This window comes from Phalaenopsis equestris, unplaced genomic scaffold, assembly GCF_001263595.1.
Source record: "Phalaenopsis equestris unplaced genomic scaffold, ASM126359v1 Scaffold000452, whole genome shotgun sequence".
In the NCBI taxonomy this organism is placed as follows: domain Eukaryota; kingdom Viridiplantae; phylum Streptophyta; class Magnoliopsida; order Asparagales; family Orchidaceae; genus Phalaenopsis; species Phalaenopsis equestris.
Genome location: NW_018164893.1, coordinates 360,954 through 382,275, shown reverse-complemented (window position 1 = coordinate 382,275; position 21,322 = coordinate 360,954). Strand labels below are relative to the sequence as shown.

The following is a 21,322-nucleotide window of genomic DNA, read 5'->3' as shown; positions in this document are numbered from 1 at the left end:
TACATTATTGCTTGACACATATACTTGAGTTGTGCAATCGACTTACTTCATGATAAGTTTTGTCACATCATTATACGAACAATTAAAAAAGAGCTACAAGCCAAATCAACCACGACCTACAAATAATAAAAAGGAAATAACTACAAATCAAAATTTGAGTATGGTTGGAGGAAACTAAATCACACAAGGATGAGCTCTAATGAATTTTCTAGCAACACATTTCATATCAACTAACTTTCGAATGATTAATATCTTGCCTACTGAGTAAATTTTGCTATTGAGAATGAAGAATGGGAACTACGATTTTTTTCATTGAAATAATAACACCCAATTGAACATAAACGAATTGGCTCAGTTTTCTTTTTCCTTTTTTATTTTTCCCTTTCATAAACAAACTGGCCCTTCATATTCAAAACAATATCTCTGAATGAAAACTAATCCAATAAAATTTATTCTGCTCATGCATTTTACCAGTAAAATTTATTGCAATAAATTTTAATGTTATTTATTAAACAAGCTTAAAAACTATTAAAATTATCCTCGCATTTGCACTTTCAACGATATAATAAATACTTGCTCCTGTTTTTGCCATTTTTCATAATGCAATTCTTAGCAGCACAAATAAAACCAGTCCAACGCATAAATAATGCTATATATCTATATATATATATATATATATATATATATATAGATATAAAATCCAAATATCAATAGGAATAACCTTTACAGGGGAGCAGAAAAATGAAAATTTACCTGGAACAGGAATATACAGTACAGTTAAAAAACAGAGAAAAATACATACAAAAATTTCTTTAGATTTTACTTCTGCATAGTTTGAATTTTAATGTAACATGAGAGCTAAAAATATATAATATAAAGGAGAGCTAATAAGGTCAGATACCAGTATTGGGATTGTTTCCAGCGAGAATAAGGGAAATCTCCAAACCTCTGCTGAAGGCCTGGTTGAACAGAAGCCGAGTTTGGAAGGTAGACACGAATGGGAACCAAGATAAAAATGCAACAGGAATGAAAATGAACATTCCCATCCCAGCATCATAAAGCCTCGCGAGGGAGCGCAGAGATTTCCACAACCGCAGCTTCTTCATCACCGGCTTCCACGCAACAGCTATCTGTTTTACGCGATATGAAATTTATACATGTGAGCGTATGAAGAAGAAATAGAAGGAAATAATAATGTATTAGACATAGACAGACTTCTGGCAATTTTATGATTTGCATTACAAATGACATTGATCAATGGTATATTGGCAAAATTGACAAATTTCTCTCGAATAAGGCTAAAATGTTCAAGTCACTTAAGTACTGCAATACTTTTGTCGAATACAAGCTTACAAACACATACTAATAAAAATATGAATCCTCCCTCTCTATGCCCTATGGTAATGATCCTCTAGCTTTACGACCTTTACCATAATGATATTGTCCATAGATCAAAATTTTATAGATTGGATTTCACTTAACTATCTACGGCTCGATTGCGTGTGCTTGAATGAGTAAGCATACGGGTACCATACAGCGTCATTTTAAAATTTACAAAAATAAATATAGATGTTTAAGAGAATAATAATGACATGCAAGAGTTTGACGGGTCGGTGTAGCCCAAGTGACGGACAAAAATAGAAAAAGTCGTCTTAGATGGTTTGGTTCACATTAAACGTCAACCATCTGATGATCCGATTAGGAGAGTAGATGTTTTAGATTCAACTTATGTTAAGAAAGGCAGAGGTAGACCTAGGAAGGCTTTGTATAAAAAATGATCTAAATTTATTAGAACTAAATGAAAATATGACACTAGATAGGACGCAATGGAGAAAAAGGATTCATGTAGCCGACCCCACGTGGTGGGATAAAGGCTTTGTTGTCGTTGTTGATTAGTTTGACGGGTCTAGGGTTTAAGATGGTTAAAAAAGGAAACTCACCGAAAGAATTGCCCATCCAGTAGGTATAAATGCTAAGATGCAAGCAAAGATATCTGGCAACGAGAGTTTTGTAAGCACAACAGCAGCAGCGAGACCAGCTAACACCAGCATGAATGAGATGCTCTGAATAAGGCGCAGCAGCAATTGGAAATTGACTGATGCCTTCTGGCTAAACGTGAAAACCTGAGGATAACATGAGATGCAGTCACATAACCTAAAATTCACATCATGGAAACCAAACAATTTTCCCTTAATTAGTAAAGATTTAAATACCTGAAAAAGAATGAATAACACTGCCAGCACGATCCACGAGAGTCCATAAACCTGCAGAAATAGTATTTAGTTCATGACAGTTCAAATAATACATTTAATCATTTTCTTGAAATTATTTGAGCAACCGCCGAAATAAAAACATTATTTTGAATTATAAAAATAAAGATGATCACACGTTTGACAGTATTTACAAAAATAACTTGCAATCGGAGTGCAAATTAATATGATAAAATATGTTATTTGTGATTGAAATATAGTAGTGTTACAGGGTAAAGAGAAATACAAAATCTAAAGGAAAATGCTAAGCAGAGTGATGACATGTGCTTTGGATAGAAATTACAGGCAAGGCCCCAGACAAAGTAGCAAATGCTTTAATCTATCGTAACATTAGTGGACAAAGAGATGCCGAAGAAAAAGCAATATCTCCAATTGAGAATCATCATCACCGTTATCAGTTCCTACCCTTTGGTTTCAGCTTGCTTCCTCACCACGGGTAAGCTTGTTTAAGCAGAAATTTGAGGTTAATACATTTACAACGAAGTTCCTTGAAACAAATATGCTTGCTTTGATCAGCCATTTTCCTCGAACATGTAAAACTCACGGATGTGCAAAAAGTTGTAACAGCTAATTAAAAAAAAAAAAAAAAAAAAGAAGGAAGAGGAGTGTATTATTTGGTCAAAATAATAGAGCAAAATTTTAGCTTTGAAATTGATCTTATGTTCTAATTATTTTAGCTTGAAATAGAAGCAATTGCTAAATTCCGATTTTAATTTTTGAAATTGATATTCCTTGCCGTGCTCTTCCTTTCCCTTTCTTTGTTTCATGGACACCATCATTCTTCTGGGATGTTCAATCTCTCTATTGTGATTGTTGTATTTATGACTTTTATTTAATGGATATATTATAATTGATTCATTTTTTTTTTTGTCTTTTCTTGTATTGTCTAATCGTAGGCGCATGATATTAAACTGAACCCGAGCGATTTTACAAACAATACATTGTCGAGTAAAGCAAGTGTGTGCGAGTAGGGTGGGAGGTGAGATTGATTTATGCGAAGGCTCAAACTTTTTCGTCTCCATTCAAACTAAATGGTAAAGTTGGATTACAGCAGGCGCATGATATTAAACTGAGCCCGAGCGATTTTACAAACAATACATTGTCGAGTAAAGCAAGTGTGTGCGAGTAGGGTGGGAGGTGAGATTGATTTATGCGAAGGCTCAAACTTTTTCGTCTCCATTCAAACTAAATGGTAAAGTTGGATTACAGTTATTTGAAAATTTACACACCAAAGCAATTTTTAAATGTATATATATTTTATAGGATTTTCTGAAGGAAGATAACACATGTAGAGGTATGATTAAAACTTAAATATTTTAAAATCCTACTAATTAACTTGGTTAAACAAATGTTGAGTTGGTAGCGCAACCTCTTTGAAGGTCATAAGTCCCCTCAGGTCACAAGTAAAAATCCCCCTCTGGCCAGTTTACCAGTAGGAAGGGCGGTTTTCGAATAGTTAGATACACACACACACAGATATATATATATATATATTTATATATATATATATATAAGATAAAAATACAGATATGTTTGTATGGGTGGGCCTAAGCACCCAACCCACACGGTACAACACACAAAAAAAATATAAAAGATGAGTACATATAGAAATAAAAAGAAACCCAAAATCCACCCGGGTACAACACTTTTTCTGATAACATCCTTAGAAGGGTGTCCCCACGGAAATTTTCCAATAAGAGCAAACTTGAATTTTTCCGTCAGAGTAGAAATTTCTGATTCAGAGAAAAAGATTGCTGCTTTCCACTTTTCCTATTTCCCTTCTTAATAAAAGAACAGTTATCTGTACCCTCACGAGATTCCTTATAACTTGAGGGGAATCCCACTGCGGACTCCACCTGAGGGTTACCCACCATGTGGGCAAATGAGACTTTGTCCGACTCAACCAAACAAGGAGGAGCCATCAGAGCAAGGAGAGCTGTCGGCGTTAAACTACAGCGAAGTTGCTACGGCAGGAAAAATAGTGATTTGGCTGACGAGCGGCTCTGTCGCAGACGCCAGAGGCAGAGCCGAGCACGACGGGACGCCGGATCGAGTGGCTATGTCAGAAGCAAACTCGTCGAGCAGACGTGAAGGCGTAGTCGTTGAGACACAGACGAACGCCGACGAGCGCGAGCTGACGAAGACAAGCGCGAGACGACGAAGGAGAAAGGAGCGGAAGCTTCGAGCGACAGAATCAATGGCGATCGCCCTCGCCATTCGAAACATTCGAAACCCTAGGGTTTCACCCGATGGAGATTCCCGGAGTTGAAATTGTACGCTCACAGTCTCTAGCCCGATGACGTATGTTTGCTCGCCTTACCCGAAGACGACAACATCTGTCTGCTCGCACGTCGTCTCCTATCCGATGACGTGCCCGCCTGCTCGCATTCGCCTCTCCCGCCTGACTACGACGTCTTCGTCTCGCATTTTGATGTGTTTAAAAGTCGACGCCTGTCTGCTCGCATTCGCCTCGCAGAATTTGACCGTGGTCATCTTGCCTGGTGAAAATGGCCTCGACTCTCCAATCTTATGCCACTGCCCTTGCCGACAACATTCCTAATCCTACTTGTGCCCCTATTTCAAGTTCAGAGTCTGGTTTTGGTATCGGTAATTCTTGCATCGTTTTACAATCCTTCCACGAACTCTTGAGGTGGTGGTGATCACACTTTCATTAAAAAGCTTGGTAAAAAAAATGGAAAACCTACTCTTTTTCTCTTTGAGGTTGAAACCAGTCCTCTTGCGTCTTCTTGGCGTTTTGCTCTGGTGAGAAAATTCTTTATGACCACCCTAAACTTGAGATCATTCAGAAAGATTTTGATGCTATGAAGTTATCTAGTAGTTGAAATATTGGCTTACTTGATGACCGACATATATTTATTCAGTTATCTCATGATGCGAATTACACTCGTATACTTTCTCGAAAGGTAATCATGATTGACAATCGTTTTATGAAATCCTGAAGTAGATTGTCGGCTTACTTTGTCCCCTATCATTTCTGTTTGGATAAAGTTTCTGGGTTAAAACTACACCTGTTCAATTTCAAAATTCTCTACTCCTTAGTAACTGCTTAAGGTAAGTCTCTGAAGGATGATAGTTTTACGCTTGCTGTTACCAGACCCTCAGTAGCTTGTGTGTTAATTGAGAGAGATATCACCCAACCAGCTCCTGATGAGGTATGGATTGGATTCACTCGCAATGGGTATTGGAAAAATGTTGAAATAAAACCACACCCTCTTTATTGCTTTCATTGTAGTATGTTTGACCACAGTTCTACTATTTACTGTCGCTTGCATCCTCATTTAAGGCTGAATATTGTTAAATATAAGCAAAATTTCTAAAAATCTATTCATACTGAATTGGGGGTGGACGTCTTGCCACCTACTATCCCTGTTGAGGAGGTGCAACCCGACCCTCTTTCCAACACCGCATATTCCTCTGCTCATCTGACTGACGCTGCTCCTGATAGGAAATCTTCTGATGACCCTCCTATTCAAACCTTTGCCTTCTCAGATGAAGAACATCATACCCAAGCCGTTCTACCCCTGGATGCTCCTGCTTTTGAACACTCTTCCAACTGCTGGATTGGAGCATGGTACTCTAGAGTCTCATGAAACATCTCTTCATACTCATGCTACTAGTACTGATCCAAACGTGTCTATACCACTCATTGCTATTGAAGAAGGCTAACTTACATGCCAAGACACACGAGAGGGCTCATTTGATTAAATAAAAGATCAACTGGTACAATGAGAGCGACCTCCCCAATAAAAGGTGGCAGGTATCCATGGGCACCACGTCGCACAACACTTAATCCTGTAGCTGGATTCAAATTGAAAACTCCACTAGACACCTTTGGTCAATGTTGACTCTATTCTTTCTTCAGCCACGTCAGATAACATGACATGAGACCAAACTTTTCTACCACTTTGCGTAGATGCCACATCTTACTACTCCACCCATTGACGATAAAATTGCATACATTTCCATTCACTGTGTAGCGGGTGTAGAAGATATTATTGTGGAACAACTGCAGATCCCATGTGTCCTCAACTAAGTGCCTCTTTTTTATCCGGTGGCAGGTGATACACCTAATCCTGTTCCTTAACTTTCTCCCCATCGCTAACCTCCTCCACGGTGCCTTGCTCGGTAAATAACTGTACACAAAACTTAATGTTTATGCATCTTTTTCAGAGTTATTGCATTTCAATTACCTTGTATTGGTTATTTAATTACATTAATTTATTTGCATGAGGTTTTTTTTTGTTAGTTTCTTAGAGTTGGGGTGATAATTGGGTGATTTTAAGTTAGCAATTACCTTGAGGTGTGGCTATAAATACACCCTCAACCAATGCTCTAAAAACACCTAAAGATTCTATTCCTCCCTTCAATTCCGTTGCTCTCTTTTTATGATTTTCCCTTTGTTGGTTGTGAAGATCAGGTCCCTGCCAAGAACCAGAGGAAAGAGGGTTACTGGACACGCTGGAATCCAAGAAGGTAGTGCTATAAGTGAAGGGAAGATAGAGGCATTCAGGTAGTTGATCAGGAGAAATTCCAGACACGCTGGAATCCAAGCAGGGAGTGCTATAGGTGAAGGGAAGATAGAGGCATTCAGGTAGTTGATCAGGAGAAATTCCATTCTGGAATTCCGTCCCTTGCAATGGACCTGAAAAGTTGTGAAGACGACATAGGATCGGTATATGCAGCTACAATCGAGAACACGTCAAAGAATTCTGTCAAAGCTTGAGAGGAAGTGAAACCTGTTTGCTTCATTCAGATAACCTGAAGTTTACTTCCCTGTGAAGAACAGAAAGATTCCAGACTTGAATTTGATTTATGCAGCGGATGTGAGTTTTCTTCTTGACTAATTCTTGTTGGTTTATCAAAAACAAGCAGCAGCTTTTATTGTAAGTGCATCAGAGCTCTAAAAAGAAGATCAAGAAGAAGCAAGGATGCAAGAGATGCAAGTTGTCGATGGACAAGAATGAGATTAAATAGTAGACTGGTCTACATGATTTTAGCCTTCAGAAGCTGACAGTGAAAACCAGTTCTTTGAGAAAGACTAATGCGTTAAGAGGTATTCAACAAAGCTCACAATATAATTGTATTATGACTAGGAGAGAGCTCTTTGAGAAGTTGTGGATGAAAGAATAACCATCAACATAGACACTTGAAACCTAAATATCTCTAGAATTCTTTCACAAGCCATTTCTATCTCATGGAAAATTTCTATATATTGCAAACGGTTGACTTACGCCATTAAATAAGCATGTAGGCAATTTTAATAGTTTAGTTCTTGGTTTGAAAATCATAGGTGTGAAAATAGATGATGCAGATCAAGCAATAATTCTCTGAAGTTCATCACTAAGTAGGTATGACCATTTATTGATACCATGCTTTTTGAAAAGGATTTCTTGGATATGTTAGAAATAAATGATACACTGAATTCAAAGAAACTCAAATAAATTTTAAATCTAATCATGATAATGTAGTTATGAAGTAGTTGTGAAAGGAAGAGAGCCAAAGCCCAAGAACCAATCAAGATAAACATTACAGGAAAAAAAAAAGAAATGCTTTCTTCATAAAGTTCATTTCAAGAAAAGTTAAGAGTTGCAGAGGATGTTCCAACAGTGGAGGAAGGCTATGATAGTGCTGAGGTTCTATCAATTTTAGATTCTGATATAAGCAAAGAGTAGTTCCGACATTCTAAATGCTCCTACCATATGTGCCCAAATGTGAGTTAGTTTGAGTCTTTCAATGAAAAGGCAAGAGGCATAGTGTATATTGGAAACAAAGTTCAACTCATGAGGGCATGATCAGAGTGCTCGAGAATAGAAGACATGCAATTAGCTAAGAAAAAATTCGATTTCTCTTTGTGAATTAGATAACAATATAAAGTTTCAAATATGATAGTGGGAGCCTAACTATGCAAAAGGCTGCTCTTTGTTCATCACGAAAGGCATGGCATATTACGATTTTTGTTAACAAAATGTGATAGGAAAATCCAATAGGTTGAAGTTTACCACTTGAAAGCAAAAATCTAAAGAAATTTTAGATTATGTGCATTCATATTTTTGGAGTTTTACAAGAAATTAATTTCATGGCCCAACAAGGTACATTTCATCTTTATTGTTAACTTCAAAAAAATTATGGGTTTATTTCTAGAAGAAGAAACATAAAGTTTTTAAGAAACTCATAGAATGGAAGTTTTTGGTTGAGACTCAAATAGGAAAAAAGGTCAAGCAGCTATGAATTGAAAATGATTTTACACTTTGCTTTCGTCAATTCAAGAAATATTGCACGGAGCTTGGAGTAGCACAACATCCCAAGAGAGGATGACTCAACAAAATAGGCAAACCAAATTCTACAACATAACCATTCTCAAAAGGGTAAGACTGTTTTTGAACAATGCAGGTCAACCAGAGACATTTTGGGTGGAAGCAAATAACAAAACTATCTATCAAATTAATAGATATCCTTCAACGACTAATGAGTTCAAGACCTCATAGAAAAAGTGGTGTGGATAACCACGAGACTGCAAAAGCTAAAGCTATTTGGTTTCATTACAAATATTGGTATAATAGGCAAGACAAGTTAAAATCGAGGCCTTCAAAATGCCGCTTAATTGGACACCTTGAGAATGTAAGAGGATAAATATTGTGGTGTTTGGAACCAGGTTATGTTAGATGTTTGATAAGCAAATATGCTAATGTCAATGAACAATAAATAATGAATTAAGAAATAAAACGAAGAAACAAAGAAAAAATGTGATGCCAATGAGCAATGAATAATGAATTAATATATAAATACTTTGAAACAAAAAAAAAAAAAAATCATGATGCAAGTAAAAAATTACAACTAGTGGTAGAGCAGTTCACGGAATTCTTGAAGGCAAGAATCAAGAATCAACAAAAGCAAACCCAGAGAGCCTAGACAAGAAACCAATAAAAAAATATAATAAACATTTGATTTAGTAAGGGAAATTCTTGGGCATGTGGTTCATGCACCACAATGCCATGCACAAGTAGGTATCATTTCTTATACATTCTTGGCAAATTTTATCAGGAGATGAACCAATTTCCTATAAAAAAAAGCCATTAAAAGTGAAAAAAAAAGGAAAAAAAAAAAAAAGACGGCAAGAGAAACAATAACTGAATAGATTATCTTACTCAAGAAAAATAATGATCAGGAGTTGGTAGAAAAATCAATAAACAAGAAGATAGTAAATTTCAAATGGTTGCTTAAGGACTGAATTTCTGGAGTAAAAGAGCTAAGATATAAAGCTAGGCCTGTTGTAAGGGATTTTACATAAGAAAAAAATGTAACATATGCTGAAATTTTCTCTGCAATGTTAAGGCATAAAATCTAAAGAAAAATTTCATCCCATGGTTGTACATTTTGACATGTGCCATGAGCAAATAAATGTCAAATCATTATCTTGCATGGAGAATCAAAAGAAACAGCTTACATAAATATGCCTAAAAGCTTCGCAAAAATTTGAATTGAAAATCAAGTACGTTCATTGAAATATAAAAAGTTTTGCTATAAAAATTGGTTTAAATGTAAAAGCTTAGAAAACTGGAAAAAATATAAGGTGACCTGTAGAGAGTTTAAGTGAATAATTCATGATGCTAAAAATTCTAGTGATTTTTATAAAAGATTAGATACTAAAGAGTGACAAATATATGTAAACTAGCTAAAAAAAAGGAAAAAAATGGTTAAGATTTAGCTCGAGTAAAGTGTATTAAAAATGAAAATCAAAAAGTACTTTTTGAGGAAGATATTCAACATAATTTGGTGAGCTATTTTTTTAAACTTTTCAATGAAGTTTTTGAAAATACGACCGACTTAGTGATCTTAATATCGTTAATAATAATAAAATATTTTGTTTTAGTATCACATTAGTAAAAAAAAAAGTTGATGAGGCTTTCAATAAAAGCAAGGGTGGAAAATCAGTAGGACCTGATATCCCAATTGAAGTGTGAAAATATCTAAGAAGTTTAGGAGTTTCTTGGCTTACTTAACTCTTTAATATTATTTTAAAAATTAAAAAAGTTGTCTAATGAGTGGAGGAAGAGTATTTTTGGTCTTTATGTTTAAGAAGAATGCACAAGAGTGCAAATTATAGAGGAATTAAACTGAGGTGTCATACTTTAAAATTATGGGAGAGGGTAGGTTAAGACGTGTTCCAAAAATTTCTCATAATCAGTTTGGACTTATTCCGGACAGATCTACTATGAAAGCTATACATTTATTGAGAAGATTGATGGAGAAGTACAAGGAGAATAAGAGGATCAACATATGATTTTTATTGATTTAGAAAAAGTTAACGATAAGGTTCCGAGAGAAGTTTTTTGGAGAGTTCTAGAGAAGAAAGGTGTTGGTATTACTTATATTCAAGTCATTAAAGATATGTACACTATAGTTGTTATTTTATTCGAACATAAGGAGGACTGGCAAAATATTTTTTTATTTCAATTGGATTACATCAGGGATCGGCTTTAAGTCTTTATCTTTTTGCTTTAGTTATGGATACTCTTACTAGACATATATAGGAGGATGTACCTTGGTGTATGTTTTTTGTTGATGATATCCTTCTAGTGGATAAGACTAGAGAGAAATTTTAGAAAAAAACTTGAATTATGGATGTCTGCTTTGGAGTTTAAAAGCCTTCGTTTGAAGAGAACTAAAATTGAATACAAGGAATGTAATTTTAGTAGTAGTAGCTACAGTGACAGAGTTGTAACTATGGGTGATCAAATTATTAAAAGGCATGAACACATTAGATATCACTGGTCTATTGTTTAAAGTGATGGTGATATAGATGGGGATGTTATTAGGAGAATTCAACTATTCAACTGGATCGGTTGAAGTGGAGGAATGCATCGGGCCTATTGTGAGATAGAAAAGTACCTCTTAGCCTGAAAGGAAATTTTTATAAGATGGTGTAATACCTGCAATGCTCTATGGCGCGGAATGTTGACCTTTAAAAGAGAAGCATACAACAAAGTTAAGTGTTGCTGAGATGAGAATGCATAGGTGGATGGGTGGCTTGAAACATTAGAGACAAAATGCGAAATGAATATATCCGTGATAGGGTTAGTGCAGCCCCAGTAGTGCAGCTCCAGTGGCAGATAAGATTAGAGAAAGCCGTCTTAGATGGCTTGATCACCTTAAACGTCGACCATATGATGATCCAGTTAGGAGAGTATATGTTTTGGATTCAAATTATGTTAAGGCAGGGGTAGACCTAAAAAGACTTGGGCATATAGTATACAAAAATAAACTTAATTTATTAAAATTAAATGAAAAAATGACACTCAATAGGAAACGATGGAGAAAAATGATTCATGTAACCGACCTCGTTTAGTGGGATAAAAGCTTGTTATTATTGTTGTTAAGCGATGGAGAAAAATGATTCATGTAACCGACCTTGTTTAGTGGGATAAAAGCTTGTTATTATTGTTGTTATTGAAAATATTTGAAGAGCAGATGCGAAAAATAGGCTTCAATCTTAGCTTTTATGATTCTTTGTGTATATCCGAAATCTAATGTGGTTAATAGCAGAATTAGCTTTTATGATTTTTTTGCATTCTAAAATATATCGTCTTAAGGTGCTTATCAGTTCTTATAATTTAGTTATATGAATAATTATAAACTATGTACAAGCAGGCACAATAACCAGTTCATAAATCAAGCATCTAAACAATGATCATCCACCCAAAATTGTTCACAAGATTCACATTCAAAATTACTGCAGAGAATTCGTAATTTCGAAAGGAATGTCTGCAGAAAAACTTCTAAGGTTATTGATTTAAGGAAATACTGAGGTTCAACTGAATAATTGGCAATTACCGTCAGCGATGTATCCTTTCCAGAAGCATGAAGCTTGTACACAATACCATATTGAAAGATAAAAAATCTTAAGCTCAGTATAGTTTCTAGTATTCTTCCACGCAGTGTGCGAATATGTGCCTGCATTCAACACAACAAAAAATCCAAATTAAAATGCGATAAACCTGGACAATAAAATTGACAACTCCAAACATTAAATGGAGGAAACTGCCAAACAAATGGGAATGATGGAGAGGAAAAAAGAAAGAACTCTACAAATTTAATACAAAGCGATTAGCCTATACAACTTAGAACATAGTAATACTAATTTGATCTCATAAATAATCAAATTTAAATCATAATCAATCAATCAATTATTAATACACGAGTTTTTTATATAAGCTTACAAACACAAAGACAAAAACAGCCTAAATTTTAAAAGCACATCCAACTGTATCTGTTTAAATAATCCAAAATCTAACTCAGAAACATCATCATATGAAAGGAGACAAAAATGCTTTCCAAAAATGTAGCTCATATCATGAAAGTTACAAAATCCATCCTACATAAGAGTTACAATTAAAAATAGACTTAAATCTAAACTTCTACTGCCATAACAGCGTAGCAACTTACCATGAAGAAACTCACTCAAGATAAAAAATTATGTTATCTCTTTTATAATATCACTTTTAAAACTTGAAATTTGGGAAGATGATTAATAAGGCAAAGATATGTTCTAAAGTATGATCCTCAACATAAAATACATAACATATAAGCTCAAGCAACCAGTTATGTATCCACCAAAATCTTCACTTCAAATTCCAAAATTCAAATAATAATATTGATATCTATCTATGACACTATTGCTTAAAACATCCAAACTCAAAAGGTTTTAAATGTGAAATTTGTCATTTAATAAAACACAATAATAGTCCCATGCTAGTAAAATCTACAGATCCCTTTTAATCTTTTGCTTTGGTCCATAAGAGTATCAAGAATAAGAAAATCCCTTTAAACTAGGTGGTTATTTACTTTCTCAATAATCATACCAGTCTCACTAGGATTTCTTTTTGAAAGAAAAATCTGATGTGGGATAAATTTTATACATTTTTACACCATAATCCACACTTAATTTCAATAAAAAAATTTAAGTCCCAAATAATTACAATGCTGAGTACTTCAAACCAAGCTTAGAAAATTATCTCCTATATCAAATAATTATCAATTAATGCTTTTGTATCAACACCCTCAGTAAAATAAGGTTGGCGAAAGAAAAAATGAAAAATTTATGAATGTGACTAGACCATTAATATTCTACACAAATATTGTGAAATATCTAAAGAGAAGCTGGCCTGACAGCTAGATATCTCATTAACATAATGTCCCCAAGAGTGCTTTAGGGCATGTTTGGGGCAGCTTATAAGTGCGGGCGGCGTTTTGAAAACGCCGCCTCACCATTTGGAAAACAGGTTTCGACAGCTTATCAGAAAACACGGTTGAGTTTTTACACTAAACACAGGCCGCGGGTCAAACCCCGCGGGCCACTTGCGGACCGCATTTAGGATAGGCTGCTTATCTGGTTAAGCAGAAGCTATCCGAAATGCATCCTTAATTTCAAACCCACGTTTACATCAATCTCCATTTATTTCCCAATACCAAGATTATTTCTTATATTGGCTTAAATATTTTGGGTGTTTATTTTTATCCGCATTCATTCTTAGCACTCTGGCAAATTAGACAATAGATCTATCAAAGATAACTTAATTGAACACTTCAAAAATCAAAATAGTCATGAAAAATAATCCTCAATCACTTAAAAATTTATAATTCCATACAAATAACCTTCCTAAAACAACTAGCTACCAGTAGATGCCTCATTGGCATCTATCGATTCCATGCCTAAGTTCATTTTCTAAAGTTAAAACTCTTTTATCATTACTAATTAGACTATTAGTGCTATTTTCTTTAAATTGATCAATAGGGCAAGATACTTGTCAAACGTATTTAAAACTTATTCTAGAGTGCTATGCTTGCAAACAGTAATGATGCAGTATGCGAATGAAGATGGAAAAGTAAAAGATATTTAAAAGATTCAGAATAAATGCAGAATTAAGCGGAAATAATTTTATTGAAATGAGAGGGGGTAAAAAGAACCCTTACATGAATCCTAAAATATGAAAGACAATAAAAAAGAAGAAATATAAAAAAAAGATATATCACCTAATATTTCAAATTATATTAATTATTTAGACATAAAAGAAACAACATAAAATAAGAAAGCCTAAAATAGGAAAAGAAATAAATCTAATCAAAAAAATAAATCTAAATTAGGAAAGAAAATAAAGTTATAATAGGAGATAAATCTAATCCTCATAACTTCTAATATGAATAAATTATTCCCTAATATAACTTTGAACATTCTCCCTTATCTTGAAACATAGTTGAAAACCATGTTCAACTTGGATTTGAAATTCAAATAATAGGTAAGGGAGATCTTGTGAAGTAGAACTTGACTCTTCGTCCCGTACTTGGATTGTCTTAGACTGTAGTTCCTGCAATGTTTGAATGTAGGCGGAAGACTTCTACAGGCGATACTGCAGAGAAAAAAGTTGACTCTAGTTGTGGTTTTCTTTAACTGCAGTTTCTGCAGTGTTTGTAGGTAGGTAGATAGATGTAGGAGAGATTACAGAGAAGTGGACAACCTGCAGGAAAAACAAACTTCTAGTTGACTCTGGTTGTCTTTGACTGCAGTTCCTGTAATTTCTGTAGGTAGGCAGAAGACTTCTATAGGTAATGCTGTAAGGAAGTAGACATCCAATAGAAAAAGCTGCAGGGTATCGCTTGTTGGAAAAAGAAAAAGCTCCAGAGAAGGGTGAGGGTCTGTTGTAGGAAAGATTCTGGAGGAGTGCCTGATGCAGAAAAAAGTTTCTGAGGGCCTGATTCAAGAAAGGCTCCAGAGGTCTGCTGCAAGGAAAAACCTCCAGAGAAAGAGGCTCTACACCGAAGAGGGTAGGCAACACGATACTTCCAGCTGCAAAGAGTTCTGGTGGCAGAGAAGGATCTACATGGAGTTTTTTGGGCAGTAGGAAAGATACAATGGAGCCCTCACCAACATACAATGTAGAAAGGCACGCTTCAAAGACATAAGATCAAATATATGATCAATGCGAGTGAACACCTCTGCAACGCTAGTGGAGTTAGATATCATGCAAACCGCCCTCTACAATTTGGCAAGGTCGCCAACAGGAACAACAGTAGGCGACAGGTAATTAATGCCACACTTAAAGCCAGTCGGGTGTCAGTCAACAAACTGGATGGTGCACTTGGTCTTAATGGTGGTTCAAACAATAGGTAAGGGAGATCTTGTGAAGTAGAACTTAACTCTTCGTCCCGTACTTCGATTGTCTTAGACTGTAGTTCCTGCAATGTCTGAATATAGGCGGAAGACTTCTACAGGCGATACTGTAGAGAAAAAGTTGACTCTAGTTGTGGTTTTCTTTAACTGCAGTTTCTGCAGTGTTTGTAGGTAGGTAGATAGATGTAGGAGAGATTACAGAGAAGTGGACAACCTGCAGGAAAAACAGACTTCTAGTTGACTCTCGTTGTCTTTGACTGCAGTTCCTGTAATTTCTATAGGTAGGCAGAAGACTCCTATAGGTAATGCTGTAAGGAAGTAGACATCCAATAGAAAAAGCTGCAGGGTATCGCTTGTTGGAAAAAGAAAAAGCTCCAGAGAAGGGTGAGGGTCTGTTGTAGGAAAGATTCTGGAGGAGTGCCTGATGCAGAAAAAAGTTTCTGAGGGCCTGATTCAAGAAAGGCTCCAGAGGTCTGCTGCAAGGAAAAACCTCCAGAGAAAGAGGCTCTACACCGAAGAGGGTAGGCAACACGATACTTCCAGCTGCAAAGAGTTCTGGTGGCAGAGAAGGATCTACATGGAGTTTTTTGGGCAGTAGGAAAGATACAATGGAGCCCTCACCAACATACAATGTAGAAAGGCACGCTTCAAAGACATAAGATCAAATATATGATCAATGCGAGTGAACACCTCTGCAACGCTAGTGGAGTTAGATATCATGCAAACCGCCCTCTACAATTTGGCAAGGTCGCCAACAGGAACAACAGTAGGCGACAGGTAATTAATGCCACACTTAAAGCCAGTCGGGTGTCAGTCAACAAACTGGATGGTGCACTTGGTCTTAATGGTGGCAACAACAACATTCACATCCTTGGGCACCTAATCTCATCAATACATTTGACAGCAAGCCATGTACTTGCCATGAAGGGGATCACACTTGGCCATTAAGGAGGATGGTAAAGGCACTGTTGGTGATTTCAGCAACAGAGAGTAGCTCGTGATAGGCTTTCTCAGCTAAAATAACATGAGCGTAGGATGAATGCATGAAATGGATCCATGGGTATGAAACAAGGACAGTCTGGAACTCAGTCACATCGATGTTCAATGCGTCATCAAAACTAAGAGATGCAGTGAGGGATGAATCACCTGGAAAACCAGCCAATTAAGGTTGGTGTATGTAGGGCGCTCAATGTCAAGAGAACACCTGCAGATGTCATAGATAGCTTCATTATCTAGGAGGATGACAACATCAATGTGCTCTAAAAGGGAGTGTGTGGAGAAAATATTGTAAGGCTCAACAGCTGATGTGGACACTTGACGCGTTGTGTAAATAGTAACATCAAGCTTTGATTTTTAATCATAATCAACAAATAGTCTCTCAAGGAGAAGGGAACTAAGGCCAAAACCAATCCGTCCAATTGCAGGAAAAAAGGGAAGCTGGACTGCTGGAAACCAAGAAGCCGGTCTGCTGGAAAATTGGACAACTGCAGGAAATCAGAGAGGCCAGACTGTCAGAAACCAGAAAGTTGGATAGTTGTGGAGAACAAGCGCCAAAAAAACTGTGGGAAGTTGTGTTCCTTTTACGGGAGTTTTAAAATCTAGATGTTTGAGTATTTTGAGAATATGTGGAAACCGATTCAAGATATCTATAACAAAACTTAGAACATAAGCGCACAAAACAAGAAAACACCATATTTAACTTGGAAACACACAAACAAGAGAAAACCATGGAGTCAGACCACACAAAGTAATTCATTAAAAAGAAAACGAGAATTGTAAAAAATACACCATACTCAAGTCTTTCTACATTTTTGGAACTCAATATGTTGTGGTGTGACAGAGGCTGACAATTTGGTCTGACACAACTCTCACCATCACTCATCATAACTTGTATTAATCAGGGCCCACTGGGTGATGAGTTAGTCTAACTACATCACCGCAACATATGTGATACATTACATTTCATAACTCATTTATATACATATTCGGAAGCATGAAAATCATATCAAAGAAAATATGAAAAACTATACAGCGCTGCTAAATCCAATATAACAAAAATACGTACTTAAAATATATTTACAAGCTCCCAAAACTATAGTGAAAAAACTATACAAAGACACACCTAGCTACTCGCCTCGGTGGTCGTTGTCCCTACCTTGAAGATAATAAAGAAGAATGAGCAACAACTAGCTCAGTGAAATAATCAGAGTTAATATAAGATTTTATAAATGAAAAAGAAACAACGTGCATGCTCGTATAAATATGTAGATGTCTACATACAAGTCATAACATGCTAGCATAATAGAAGATATGAAAAAAGAGCAGATAGTATAAAAATCAAAACTGTGATGTAACATGTACTTTGTAGGGATGAAACCATTAGAAAAATCAAAGTATGTTTATAAGCATGTTCAAAGGATGTTTATCATACGAAATCATAACAATATCATTTCATAGTAATGTTATTTGTTTAATGAATAAGACTAAAATAATTCTATGTTCTTTTATAACTAGTTGTCACTCTGCCTCAAAGGTCATATAATCTATCGATAAGAGTTGGGCTTCCCCCAACATTGCAGTTATCGATAGCCCCCCTAATGCCCATGGTTTATTGTGTTCCTTTTACGGGAGTTTTAAAATTTAGATGTTTGAGTATTTTGAGAATATGCAGTTATCGATAGCCCCCCTAATGCCCATGGTTTTTTAACGTTCCATCATAGTCTAATCACAACAGTTTCTAGAGTTTTGTTTCCATATAAATATCAGGAGTAGGAAATACGATATGCCTAAAATTAATGTACTTGCAAGCACTCATATAATAGTCTACCTATACATTTATTATGACATTTAAATCATCATTCCTATATCAAACATTTATAAGGTATTATATGTATCATAGGCATGAAACATAACAAATAACAATAAGCATTGTCTGTCTACATTTGTAACCTTTTCTTGAATTAATCAAACACTACACTAAGTGTTTTTTTTATATTTTTCACAATTCGGCTTTTTATTTATCTAAGACTCCTTCTGCTTACTTCTGATTTAATTTTCTTACTTTGGAAGCGTGCTTTTTTGCCAAATTCTTTCGTTGCTTGTTTGAAGTTGTCACTGCTGATTGGAAAAGTTCAACTCATTTTCAATTCTTCTGGCTTTTTTGACTAGTACTGGAAAATCACTAATTTCAACTGGAGCTAATGTTAACCTCAATTAATCTCTAAGACCGTGCAGAAATCTGTGACACTTTTCTCCCCTGGATGCTGATATACTGGGGTGCATATTTAGAAGGAAAAATGAATTGTGCCTTATATTGCATAACTGTCTTGGACCCCCGAGTTGGCTTGAAGAATTTGTCTTGCAGCTTTAAATTAACTAAAGGCAGAATGAACCATTTTTTGGAGACCCTCATAAATTTTTCCCACAGAATTTTTAGAAGAGGTGTCAACTGAAATTTTTCTCTACGTTACGCTTGCCACCAACTTTCTGTCTAGCCTTCTAGAATGGAAGTAGCTAGTACCACTTTTCTGTTTTCCAGGCAAATCATACCATCAATAATGTTTCCAATTTTTCAGGAGCCAATCTTCAGCAACTGTAGGATCACTAGCACCCTTGAATGCAAGTGGCTTGAAAGACTAAAATATCTTCAAATGGCGATCCACTTCTGCTCCAGTTTCAGATTCGGACTCTGTACTAGTGAAAGATCTTTCGATAGCAACCATTTTATCAACTTCTTGTGATATTAACTGCACAATGCCATGTAACTCGGTTGTTCTGGTGTTTGCATATTTCTTATTCCGATTTTCATTTCTGCCAATAACATTTTCAGATTTTACTTCGTACTCTGTACTTGGCCTAAAAGACTGGCCCTAAGTACTTTCTGATTTATCTCCATACATGTTAAACTTTTCTAGCAAAATTTATTATTTAAATGCAATTTATCATATAATAATCGGTTCGTGTATTCATGATAACTTAAGTCGTATGGGACACTCATCCCAGGTCCATCAACCTATGGCTCTATATAAATCAATTCAGATTTGATCTCATTCATACTTTTAAATCCAACACACTTCCATTATTGTTTTCATCCAATAATCATGCTCCGATACATCTATCTGTCACACTCAAACTAACTCCCCTGATAAGGTCAGTCGTGAAGCGACGAGGGGCAATTTGGTCAGACCAAATTTCACCATCACTCGTCTAGACTTGTATAATCAAAGTTCAGCGGGTGTTGAATTAGTTTAACTAGATCGTTGTAATACATGATACATTAGATTTCATAAACTATTCATATACATACTCCAATGCATAAAAATCATATCATCAAAAACATGAAAAATTATACAGAGTTGCTAAATCAAATATAATAAAAATATGTATGCAAAATATATGTACAAGCTCCGAAAACTATCATACAAAAGCTGTACAATGATACACCTGGCTATTCGTCCTGGTGCTCGTTGCCCCTATATGAAAGGCAACAACGAATAATGAAAAACAACTAGCTCAAAGAAATAATCAAAGCTAACATAAGATTTTATACATAAAAAAAACGTGCATACTCGTATAAAACTGTACATGTCTACACACAAGTCATAATATGCTAGTATAGTAGAGAATATAAAAATAGAGCATCCAATATAAAAATCAAGACTACAATGTAACATGTAGGTCGTAAGCATGAAATCATAGGATAATCAAAAGCATGTTCAAAGGTTGTTTATCAGATATAATCATAGCAATGTCATTTCATAGAAGTCTTTTCATTGTAATGTCACTAGTTCAATGTATATGACTCAACTATTTTCATGTCATTTCATCATCGATCATCACCTTGCCTCCAAAGTCATATAAACTATCGATAAAAATTGGGTTTTCCCAACATAACAGTTATTGATAGCCCCCCTGATACTCACGGTTCCCTAACGTTCTGTCACCGTCTAATCCGAACTATTCCCAGAGTCGTATACGTTTAAAATTAGGAGTCGGGAAAATTACATCCTTGCATAATGTACCTGCAAGCACTCATATAATAATATACCCATACATTCATTGTGACAATTAAATCAACATTCATATATCAAGCTTATATTGCATTACATGTACCATAGATATGAAATATAAAAAATGAATACCTGTAGAGAATTCATATCAAAAGCATAGTCATATGTACCATAGTTTGATCATAATATTACATATTGTAAGAACAGTAAAAATGCATCCATACATTCAAATGCATGTATCCATTTACAATATACAAAAAATTTTAAATGCATCTATGTTAAAATATAATTCATAAGAAAACATATAGAAACGACTTCACCTGACTTGACAAAGCAGCCCTACGACAAATGTCCACATGCTCACCTCGTATAGACAACATATGAATTCATAAGCATTATAGGCAACATAAGGTTTCATAAAATTTGACTCATAACTTGTATTGACCCAAAAATGTACTTCACTTGCTAAAACATACTGCAAAAGGGATTTTTGGCATAAATTTACCTTTCCGAAATCAATAATTTTTTTCCCATCTCTTTCTAACTCATTCATATTCACTTTCTCCTCATTGATTTGGTGATAAAACTTATATAAAAGTTTTCAAATCACTTTCGACACTTACAACACAAGAATGTCACTTTCAACGGCTACCAAAAGTGAGAAATGAGGTAAAAGTTAAAATGGATGTGAGAGGAAGGAAAATAAAGTCTCAAATGGCGTAAAAGAGAAGTTTACCTTTTAATTTCATCCCTAAAACCTTTGCTATTAACTACGGCCTCTCTATTGCTGCTCGTTCTTGTTTTCTATTTGGATAGATGTCTATGATCTATAATCTATAGAATAGAGGGCCCATTTA

The 21,322-nt window shown here is 35.4% G+C and overlaps 1 protein-coding gene across 1 annotated transcript in view; it reads right to left on the bottom strand.

Annotated features, from left to right (window-relative positions):
- Positions 1–736: 736 nt before the first annotated feature.
- LOC110027837 (callose synthase 9-like) overlaps positions 737–21,322 on the bottom strand; it is a 217,076-nt gene continuing 196,490 nt past the window's right edge. Inside the window, exons 33-36 of the mRNA XM_020729436.1 lie at positions 12,123–12,242; positions 2,214–2,264; positions 1,941–2,123; positions 737–1,130 (exon numbers count right to left, since the gene is read on the bottom strand). Of these exons, the coding sequence (XP_020585095.1) occupies positions 894–1,130; positions 1,941–2,123; positions 2,214–2,264; positions 12,123–12,242 (591 nt within the window). The 3' untranslated portion in view covers positions 737–893. The remainder of the gene's footprint in view (positions 1,131–1,940; positions 2,124–2,213; positions 2,265–12,122; positions 12,243–21,322) is intronic.